At 45.3% G+C, this 11,776-nt stretch overlaps 1 protein-coding gene across 1 annotated transcript in view; it reads left to right on the forward strand.

Moving 5' to 3' along the window:
* Positions 1-5,939, forward strand: part of mogat2 (monoacylglycerol O-acyltransferase 2) — a 9,672-nt gene extending 3,733 nt beyond the window's left edge. The window contains exons 3-6 of the mRNA XM_072658824.1: positions 2,640-2,844; positions 3,400-3,574; positions 3,668-3,867; positions 5,785-5,939. Of these exons, the coding sequence (XP_072514925.1) occupies positions 2,640-2,844; positions 3,400-3,574; positions 3,668-3,867; positions 5,785-5,939 (735 nt within the window). The remainder of the gene's footprint in view (positions 1-2,639; positions 2,845-3,399; positions 3,575-3,667; positions 3,868-5,784) is intronic.
* The last annotated feature ends 5,837 nt before the right edge of the window (positions 5,940-11,776 follow it).

An 11,776-nucleotide genomic window follows, 5' to 3' on the forward strand; every position in this document is an offset into this window, starting at 1 on the left:
AGCAGCACCCCTCCGTATTTCCAAATACACTCTATGTCCAAATGTTTGTGGACACCCCTTCTAATGAATGCAGCATTCAGCTACTTTAAGCTGCACTCATTGCTGACACAGATGTGCAAATGCACACACACAGCTTATCTAGTCCCTGTAGAGAAGAAGTACTGCCAATAGAATAGGACTCTCTGGAGCAGATCGGCATCATGACCCTATTGGCTCCATGCTGCCTAATGCCAGGTGTGGGCTAGAGGGGTATAATAAAGCCCCCCAGCATTGAGGAGCTGTGGAGCAGTGGAAGAGCTGTGTTCTCTGGAATGATGGTGGAGGAGCTTCATCCAGTACTTTTGGGATGAGGTGGGGTGGTGATCATCAGCCAACATCCTGACCTCATTAACGCTGCTCTTGTTGCTGAATGCAGTCAAATCCTCACAGCAATGTTCCTTCAAAATCTAGTAGAAAGTCTTCTTCTCTGGACAGTAGAGGCAGGATCAGCTCTTAATTCCCATTGATTTTACAAAACACAATGAATGAATTTAATTATAAGATCATTTAACTATTTTAAGTCATTTCATCCAGTGAAATGAACCCTGGAGGATACTAGAATTAGGACTGTTAGTAAAATAATAAGAAATAGATGAATTACTTTTATGATATTAGATGTACTGACCTCATTTAAGATGCCATGTAAGCATTGTTTATGCTGTGGGAAGGCTTGACTGCTGTTTTCCTAAAGTTATAAGTACAGAACAGGCCTTTATATGGTGAAGATTGATCTGGCCGTGTGTTTAGAGAGAGTCTTATCACACAGGGCTGGAGGCTGGAGGCTCTCGGTACGAGACCCATCTTATCTGATCTGTCCATATCTCTGCTGCAGGACAGGACCTTCACCTTTCACACTCCTCCGCACCTTTAGTGTTTTTTGAGTGTGACAGTAAACACCAGCCCTGATGTAATGACCTTAAAGGACAGCTCCTCTGCCTGTCTCAGTGTGGGAGCTGAGCTCAGTCAGGAGGGGGGTTTGTTGAGAAACTGACCCACTCTGGTTTCTTTTGCTGTGGTGGTGAATGGAGCCGGGCGTGGGTCGCCATGACTACATGAAGCTAATGTGTTAGATGATCTACATCTCTAACTGTACAGAGGGTTTTAAGAGGTGGAGCAGCATGGCTGGATGAGCTGTTGGGGAATCAGGCTGCTGGTTCTAGAGCAGGGGAAATGGTCTGTGACTGGTTTTGGGTTTTCCTGATTTTCGAAAGTGCCCAGAGGAAGAGCACATGACTAACCACATCAGGAGTGTTCAGACAGAGAGAGAGAGAGAGAGAGAGAGGGGAAAGACACGCAGAGGCTGACCGTCCCGGCCTGCATCAGAGCGGGGGAATCGGTTAGGCTGGAATGCCGTATTCACCACCGTCACTAATTCTGCAGCCCCTCTGCTCATCAGCTGCTTGCAGTGATGTGAGCGTCTCCCGAGGCAGCGCTGAAACATCGGCCTCAGACACGAGTGTGTGCTGCACTCAGGACTGATTCATTTTATAGTAGATACTGAATCATTCGTAGACTTAACCAGCGTCTGTTAGATCAGTTTTGAAATCAGTATCATCAGAGAGAAACCTGGGTCCATAAACAGCAGCGAGAGAGAGAGAGACAAGATAATAACTAACAGAGAGAGAGAGAGAGAGAGAGAGAGCGAGAGAGAGAGAGGGTTGTTTTTTTCACTGGCCTTGAACTCCTAATGCCCCTCCTGTGCAGCCGACATCACGAGAGGCACCGAGTGAGGTGGTTCTGTTTTGATTATGGCTATTCGGGCCGGCTTCAGCGCTCGGCCTTGAACGATGATCTGTTTTTTTAAGGTGCTTCTATAACAGTTCAGACCTAAAGAGGAGAGAAAACAGACCCCATACATCTCTGACCCTCAGACCACCGCCTGTTTACCCGAGCACACTGATTACAGCTAGAGGGAGAGAAACAGGCACTCTCTCTCCACTTTACCATCCACTCACTGGCCACTTTATTAGAAACACCTACCTTGTTCTTTCACTCACTGGCCACTTTATTAGAAACACCTACCTTGTTCTTCCACTCACTGGCCACTTTATTAGAAACACCTACCTTGTTCTTCCACTCACTGGCCACTTTATTAGAAACACCTACCTTGTTCTTCCACTCACTGGCCACTTTATTAGAAACACCTACCTTGTTCTTTCACTCACTGGATACTTTATTAGAAACACCTAGCTTGTGCTTCCACTCACTGGCCACTTTATTAGAAACACCTACCTTGTTCTTCCACTCACTGGATACTTTATTAGAAACACCTACCTTGTTCTTCCACTCACTGGATACTTTATTAGAAACACCTACCTTGTGCTTCCACTCACTGGCCACTTTATTAGAAACACCTACCTTGGTAATAAGTCTACAGCTACAGATTAATTGTGATGTCATAGTACAGACTGTCACTTTTGGTTCATTGTGATGTCATCAATTCTGCCCATCGCTTATGGGTCATTGTGATGTCATAGCCCAGCCTGTCACATATCTGAAAGTCTAATATTGAGAAACTGATACACCCCCAACCCACATTCAGGTCATGGTGAATGATGTTCGTGGCTTTACTAACCTGGCTGTGATGTCCGTGTTTGTAGCTGGTGAAGACGGCAGATTTGGACCCCAGGCAGAATTATGTTCTGGGCTTTCATCCGCACGGCATCATGGTGTCCGGAGCGTTCACTAACTTCTGCACGCAGGCCACTGGCTTCAACAAGCTGTTCCCCGGGGTTAACAGTTACCTGCTGATGCTGCCTCTGTGGTTCAGAGCCCCGTTCTTCAGAGACTACATCATGTGTGCAGGTCAGAAAAGCCTCCGTCCCTCAGATCGAGTGTTTCTACTCAAAACAGCAAGAAATGATCAAAGAAACGTTGATTAATGAGAATGAGTACAATCAAATTGCTGACTGTTAAATGATTTATATTATACATATATATATATATATTATACTCTACCAGCAGCAGCAGCAGGTCTGGAGCTCTGCTGCAGTTACTGAGTCAGTTGGAGGCTTTTCTGCACTCTGCTCTGAGCTCAGCACTCGGCCCTGACCCCGCTCTGTAACTTTACGTGGTCTGACAGACACTCGGTGGCTGAGCTGCTCTCTGTGAGCTGTTCCTCCTAAACTCTTCCACTGTTCAATAATAACACCACTCACAGCTGATGGAGGAAGAGTCTAGGAGGGAGGAAATTTCACCAGCTGACTTGTTGTTGTTGGTGCAGCGGTGTCTCCTATTACATACAGAACCACGCTGGAGTTCAGTGAGCTCTTCAGAACCTCCCGTTCTTTCACTGATGTGTGGAGGAAAGACAGACTGCATGGATATGAGGCTATATATATATGTGTGTGTGTGTTCCAGGTTTGATTCCCTCAGATAAAGACAGTGCCAGTTATCTGCTGCGCAAGGAAGGTGGCGGTAATGCCGTGGTCATCGCAGTGGGTGGAGCTTTAGAAGCACTGGACTCCCATCCAGGGACCCACGTAGTGTTATTGGCCAATAAGAAGGGCTTCATTAAGCTGGCAATGGAACATGGGTACGGACAGCGGTTCTGTGAAAGTCTCACCCTGAGTAAAACCGTCTACATAATGCCCTGCCATTAACCCCCCTCTTTTTGCCCCTCTCTCAGTGCCCACCTGGTCCCAGTTTACTCCTTTGGAGAGAATGAGCTCTATGATCAGGTCGATAATCCAAAGGGCACCTGGCTAAGGTGGATACAGGACCGCCTGCAGGGGATTATGGGTGTTTCTCTTCCACTGTTCCATGCACGAGGGATTTTCCAGTACAGCTTCGGCCTCATGCCCTACAGGAAGCGCATCACTACCGTCGGTAGGTCTGCAATACACCAATTTGATCTGGATCTCATGTCCTTAGTAAATACACTGGCAGAGCTGACTAGCGTATGGATTCACATGAGTTCCACAATAAAACCATATTTCAATACAAACTGACCCCAAACTGACCCCAATACAGCCCTAGCCCTCGCTCCGCATAGCCTACGCCGACCACGCACCGCCCTGAGGGCAGCAGTTCTCACCTGGGCAGTAAGTGAATATTTTGGTGTGCTGAGTCAGCCTAATCTCCCTCGTTCTCATCGACACACTGTAGCTCATCCAGAGCATCGCAAAAGCTGAGCAGCCTCCCAGAGCAGTGTTTACTCTACAGCCATGCGACAAACCTGAGGTCAGCTGAAACCTGGCGGCTATGGCCTCCTCTCAGAGTTCACAGGTGCACACTGAAGGCATGCGCTAAAAAGGTCGCGTCAGCACCTGATTCAGGTTCAAGACCTTGGAATAAAATCATATTCCCCCTGACCCCCTGAACCTAGATGTGTTCAATCATAGTAGTAACTAAATTTTATATATATAATATTAATAATTAATAGTGTGTACTTAATAATTCATATTTTAGGTTGAATAATTTATAATAAATAAGTAAATGTAAAAAAAGTAAAAGTTTATAGTGGCTACTGAATTTCAATCATTTCTATATTATAACCTAAACCAAAACCCTTCCCAGTACAACCCAAACCCCTCCCAGTACAACCCAAACCTCTCCCAGTACAACCCAAACCCCTCCCAGTACAACCCAAACCCCTCCCAGTACAACCCAAACCTCTCCCAGTACAACCAAAACCCTTCCCAGTACAACCCAAACCCCTCCCAGTACAACCCAAACCTCTCCCAGTACAACCCAAACCCCTCCCAGTACAACCAAAACCCCTCCCAGTACAACCCAAACCCCTCCCAGTACAACCAAAACCTCTCCCAGTACAACCAAAACCCCTCCCAGTACAACCAAAACCCTTCCCAGTACAATCAAACCTCTCCCAGTACAACCAAAACCCTTCCCAGTACAATTATATCTCCTCCTAGTACAACCAAACCCCTCCCAGTACAACCCGAACCCCTCCCAGTACAACCAAAACCCCTCCCAGTACAACCAAAACCCTTCCCAGTACAATTATATCTCCTCCTAGTACAACCCAAACGCCTGTCAGTACAACCCAAACCCCTCCCAGTGCAACCAAAATGCCTCCCAGTACAACCCAAACCCCTCCCAGTACAATTATAACTCCTCCCAGTACAACCAAAAGCCCTGTCCGTAAATTTATAACCCCTCACAATACAATTAAAACCCCTACCTGTACAATCAAAATGCCAGTACAGTACAACCCAAACTCCTCCCAGTGCAACCCAAACCCCTCCCAGTAAAACTCAAACCCCTCCCAGTGCAACCCAAACCCCTCCCAGTGCAACCCAAACCCCTCCCAGTGCAACCCAAACCCCTCCCAGTAAAACTCAAACCCCTCCCAGTGCAACCCAAACCCCTCCCAGTGCAACCCAAACTCCTCCCAGTGCAACCCAAACCCCTCCCAGTAAAACTCAAACCCCTCCCAGTGCAACCCAAACCCCTCCCAGTGCAACCCAAACCCCTCCCAGTAAAACTCAAACCCCTCCCAGTGCAACCCAAACCCCTCCCAGTGCAACCCAAACCCCTCCCAGTAAAACTCAAACCCCTCCCAGTAAAACTCAAACCCCTCCCAGTGCAACCCAAATGTACTAATTCTCATAGTGGATACTGAATAACTCATAGTGGATACAGAATAATTCATAGTGGATACTGAATAACTCATAGTGGATACTAAATAATTCATAGTGGATTCTGAGTAATTGAGCTCCAGTTTGAAGGGTTTAAGGGTCTGAGGTAATGAATAACTGATCGCTGTATGTTTCTGCTCTGCAGTTGGAAAACCAATCAAAGTGGAGAAAAACGAGAAACCTTCCACTGAGGAGCTGGACGCTCTGCACCAGCTCTATATGGACGAACTAACGCAGCTGTTTGATGAACACAAGGGCAAACATGGCATACCTGAGGACGCACACCTGGAGTGCATATGAGCGCCGCTGGCTCTGTGTAGCTGGCAGAACGTGAAGCTCACAGCAGAGTGTAAAAAGACTGTACAAATGAGAGTTAATGAGGTTAATGATGCTGCTAATGTGATAACTGGCCACCGTGGATTCTCCCACAGTACAATGTTGAGGATGGTGTTTTGTATGATGTGCTGTTTCCCAGCTCAGAATAAATCCATGCTTTAATTCCAGTCTCTCTCTCTGCACTTCTGAGACTGCATGAATGACACAGATGTAGTAACTCATTTCCCATGAGCCTCGGGACGTTACTACACCAGATTTCTTCACTTAGTCCTGTCTGAAAGTCGCCTCCATCAGAGGAATTTCATCTGGGACAACTTGTGTAAAGATTTCTGTTCATTTCATCACTCAGTACACAGTCCTGCCCCGACCGCCGCCTGAGAGGGGCGAAGACTCACAACGTACACTGTACTGAGGAGGCGGAGCTACAGCCTCTCATTAGAGTGAATATTAATAACGCTCTAAATGTAGGTATTGTGATATACACCGAGGAGGCGGAGCTACAGTCTCTCATTAGGGTGAATATTAATAACGCTCTAAATGTAGGTATTGTGATATACACTGAGGAGGAGGAGCTACAGTCTCTCATTAGGGTGAATATTAATAACGCTCTAAATGTAGGTATTGTGATATACACTGAGGAGGAGGAGCTACAGTCTCTCATTAGGGTGAATATTAATAACGCTCTAAATGTAGGTATTGTGATATACACTGAGGAGGCGGAGCTACAGTCTCTCATTAGGGTGAATATTAATAACGCTCTAAATGTAGGTACTGTGATATACACTGAGGAGGCGGAGCTACAGTCTCTCATTAGAGTGAATATTAATAACGCTCTAAATGTAGGTACTGTGATATACACTGAGGAGGAGGAGCTACAGTCTCTCATTAGGGCTGAATGGGACTTTGATCAGTGTTCTGTAAAGCTGCTGCATACTACAACAGCAGCTAAGGAGCCTGAAGAGGTCAAGTGGTATTGACTCACAGCTGTAGAGCAGGGTGGACTGGGCCAGTTTGATCCCTGACCTCAGATGATTCACACACTAACCTCATGCTCAGTTTTACAACACACCTCTATCTATCTAATGCAAGATGGCAAAGGGGGCAGGTTTCCACACACACAGCCTGGACAAAGGCCAGTGATTTGACCACACACACATGCCTTTAACCTGGCTGTATGTGTGTGTGTGTGTGTGTGTGTGTGTGTGTGTGTGTGTGTGTAAAGAGAGAGAGGAAGAGGGATGAATTCTACTCAGTGTTTCAGTCTTTTAGAGGTTTACATGCTCTAATAATTTTCTAGAAATACCCAGAATCCTCTGGGTGTCATTCTAATAAAAGTAGCACAATTAGCAGTAATGCTAAAATAAATAGCATTAGCTTTAATATTTACTGTCTCTACTGTCTACTAGATTTTGGAGGAGCATTGCTGTGAGGATTTGATTGCATTCAGCCACAAAAGCGTTAGCGAGGTTGGGATGTTGGATGATGATCACCACCCCACCTCATACCATCTAAAAGTACTGGATGGAGCTCCTCCACCATCATTCCAGAGAACACAGCTCCTCCACTGCTCCACAGCTCCTCAATGCTGGGGGGCTTTATACCCCTCTAGCCCACGCCTGACAGTAGGCAGCATGGAGCCAATAGGTTCATGATGCTGATCTGCTCCAGAGAGACCTATTCTATTGGCAGTACTTCTTCTCTACAGGGACTAGACAAGCTGTGTGTGTGCATTTGCACATCTGTGTCAGCAATGGGTGCAGCTTAAAGCAGCTGAATGAGAAACACACATTCAGACATATAGTTCACCAGGTGAAATCCCTGGTTCCTGACCTCAGGCAGTGGGTTTCGGGGGCAGGTATGGGGCGGGTGGTGCTGGCCAAGAATGTTCTCCACCGTCACCAGCGTCCAGACGCCCAGCGCTGGCTGAGAGAGAGGACATTTCGGCCCAGAGGTCACCACAGGGAATGTGGCTCTGTATCAAAGGCCTTTATTTAGGTCTGCTCGAGTCAGGTGTCCCTCATCAGGTGGGCGGTGGTCAGTGTTTTTGTCTGACTTCACATGGAGAGGGTTAAACATTTAATAAACTAAAACATCAGTGACTGGATGTGTCACAGGATGTGCAGGTGATTAGGAAGGGTATTACAGTACCATTAGTGTGTGTGTGTGTGTGTGTGTGTGTGTGTGTGTGTGAGAGAGAAGGAGCATGCCTGAGGTGTGTGTCCTGCATGGTGTGTACTTTGAGCCCATTAGGAGCATCATCACTCCAGTGGAGAAGAAAAACAACACTGTGATCTTTCATCTTTAGCCCATTAGAGTCCACTGACTTTCCATCCATTACACTTTCATATATTTAATCGTTCTATTTATAGACAAGCTGCAGCAGAACCGGCACCACGGCACCGCTGCACCCCAGAACTGGAGGATAGGACGAGATTTACACTCCTAAACCAGTCCTAATAGTTAAATCCACTCTGTAATGATGCTCAGCAACCGTGGTCTACTGTTAAGCAGCTACACTAAATGTCCAAATGTTTGTGGACACCTGACATCCTCACTAATGCTCCTGTGGCTGAATGCAATCAAATCCTCACAGCAATGCTCCTCCAGAATCTAGTAGAAAGTCTAGAGACAGTAGAGACAGTTACTCCAACAAAAGCAGGAGAGTCTCTTTAATCCCCTTGATTTCAAAAGAAAGCGTCAATAAAGTGTCCCAATACTTTTGTCCATGTAGTGTAGTTAAATCGGCAGCCATGGTCTACTGTTAATGAACTACACTACATGTCCAAATGTTTGTGGACACCCCTTCTATTGAATGCACATTCAGCTGCTTTAAGTTACACACATTGATGACACAGATGTGCAAATGCACACACACACACACACACACACACACACACACAGCTTGTCTAGTCCCTGTCGAGAAGTACCGGCAATAGAACTTGGTGAACCTGAACCAGGGGTTGTGTGGTGTGTGTGGTGGTGATCATCCAACATCCTGACCTCATCCTAACGCTCATGTGGCTGAATACAATCAAATTCTCACAGTAATGCTCCTCCAGGATCCAGTAGAAGGCCTTCTTCCCTGGACAGTAGAGACAGTTACGGATTTCAGAAGAAACAATACATAAGCAGGTGTCCCAATACTTTTGTCCATGCAGCGTAGTTAAACACATTGTGTTATGTTGCTAGGCAACTGTGGTCTACTGTTAATGAGCTATATTTGAGAACTGTGAGAACTGCAGTTATTATTAATAATCCTCAAGCTAATTTATTGGCACTTTGCCACACTGTATTTCATCACCGCTGTGCAACATCCGTAACCCGCTGGGGGCTGGCCAATTTAGAAGAAACAGCACTGTCTGAGTGTGAGATACGTGATTTGTGCTCTGCACTGGTATCTATTATCAGACGTTCACAGGTATTAGATATGATCAACATTAGTCGTTATTTAACCCAGCTGTACAAAGTACAGGTGTGCTAACCGTGCTAACCGTGCTAACCGTGCTAACAGGTGTTCAGCGTTATCATTAATTGACCCTTATCACTGAGGGTGTTTTCACTCCAGCATTTTTTCTGGACCCGGAGAGTTTGGTATGTTTGGTCAAGTGTGGAAGCTGTTCAGGGGCCAGGTAGCAGGCCCAGACGACAGGTGGTCATAGATGCTGACCAGGAGCGTCTATGAGCCCCCAGCCTCGTGGCGGGCCGGTTCTGTGGTTCAGTGGGTGAAGAGGGTTTTATGGGTTCATGGGTCCAGTGACTTGCTGCCAGCTGTGATGAGGAAACAGGTTCAGTCTAGACGCAACTGTGCTGAAACTGCGATTACAGTATTACAGTATCTGCAATCATATCAAAAGTCCAGCTGGCAAAGCCTGGACTATACTGCCAGCGATTGATCCGTCCCTTTGGCCTCGACCATAAATTATGTACAGGATCAAGGGTTTTGTTTTAGATTAGGGTATTAATAATTCTCTAGTAATGTACAGTATATTGACAAAAGTATTGGGACACCTGCTCATTCATTGATTCAATCAAGGGTATTAAAAAAAGAGCTGATCCTGCTTTTGTTGGAGTAACTTTTTTGGGAGCTATCTGCAATAGGATGAAAGTTACTTTAATAGTAAATTTGTGTTTAATAATTAAAGTAGCCAGACGCCCTCCCAGACGTCCTCCCAGATACCCTCCCAGACGCCCTCCCAGACGTCCTCCCAGACACCCTCCCAGGCATGTTTTTTTTGGAATGTGAAAAATTTCAAAATTGTGAAAAATGTCAAGATTTCTTTTTGATTTCACGTCAGCTTTTCATTCTACCATCACCACTCATTCTGTGTGTGGATTTGCACAGCTTTAAACGCTGTTTGAGCCCCGCCCTCTTATTGCCACTATTGGTCTACATGTACCTGCATCTACATCAACCATTGGTGAAACTGCTTCCCATCACAGCCGAGTTTGGCTTTCCCTGACTTTTAATTGTACTGAGTATTTATTTATTTATTTATTTATTTACACAGGCATTAAAATAATGTTATGTAACAGGGTGGTAAAGCAAAACTGCCTAGTTACGCCTGCTTGAAGCCCCCCAGCCTCGTGTGTCTTTCCATCTTTTAAAAAACAACAAATACAGTCATCATTAAGTCAAAGCTCTAAAACTCTGAAGCTGAAAGATTTCTTTGTAAAATGAATGTGCAGATTTATAGATTTTTTAAAGCAATAACAGACATTAAGGTTTTAGAGTTTTCCTGCTAAAACACACACATATTAGTTGGCTCAGGTGTACAGGGCCCCCGGGGGCTTCCAGGACCACTGAGTAAGAGTACAGCACCCTCTGAATGTTCTGGATCTGCCTGTGGGAATTAAGATGGTAATAAATTGTTTTGTTGTGTGAAATAGTTTAATATTTCATTTATTTTAATTTAATCACGGTTTGTTTCCATATTTTTGACCTGTGTGTTTGTTTCCTGCTCTGTCTGGATGTGGACCCGTCCTGAAGGAGGACCCGTTTGCTGCCAGCTGAGGAGATGCCAGGCAGCCTTGGCAAGAGTGCGGGTGACAGAGAAGGGCATGATGGGACGTTGCGTAACCCTGCCGGGAGAATGCTCACCGGCCTCTTTCCAGACTGTCCCACTTTACCTCACTTCACTTACATCTGCACTGAGGATTAGGTTTAAGACCAGGATTATGGTTAGGTTTGGGGTAAAGTCTAAATTAGAGTCAGGGTGAGGTTAAAGGATTAGGGTTTGGGTTGGGGTTAGGAATACTGTTAGAGTTAGCGTGTTAGGTTTAAGGTTTAAGTTTAGGTTTTGGGTTATAGTTTAGCTCTTAATTGTAGGTTTAGCACGTTGAATTAGGGTTTAGAGCTGAAGTTTAAGTTTTGGGTCAAGGTTTAGGGTTTTACAGTTTGGGTGAGGTTAGGATTAATATTAGGTTGACTATTAGGTTTAAGGGTTTAAGTTTAGGATTTGGGTTAAGAGGGTTTATGTTCAGACTTTGGCTGAATGATCAGGCCTTATGTTTGGGTGTCGGGTTTAAGGTATAGAGTTTAAGTTTATGTTTTGGATTAAGGTTTAGGGCCTAATTTTAGGTTTAAGGTTAAGGCTTAATAAATACAGTGAGCATTACATACAATAGAGTTTAGGTTTTGGGTTTAAGTTTGGGTTTAGGATAAGACTTTGGGCTAATGTTTTGGGTGAGTGTTTTGCTTAAAGGGTTAAAGTTTAAATTTAGGTTAAAGTTTGGGGTTTAAGTTTTGGGTTAAGTTAAGAGCTACAGTCAAAGCCTAGCCTAAAGCTTAAGACTAAGTTTGG

This window comes from Salminus brasiliensis, chromosome 16 (genome assembly GCF_030463535.1).
Source record: "Salminus brasiliensis chromosome 16, fSalBra1.hap2, whole genome shotgun sequence".
In the NCBI taxonomy this organism is placed as follows: domain Eukaryota; kingdom Metazoa; phylum Chordata; class Actinopteri; order Characiformes; family Bryconidae; genus Salminus; species Salminus brasiliensis.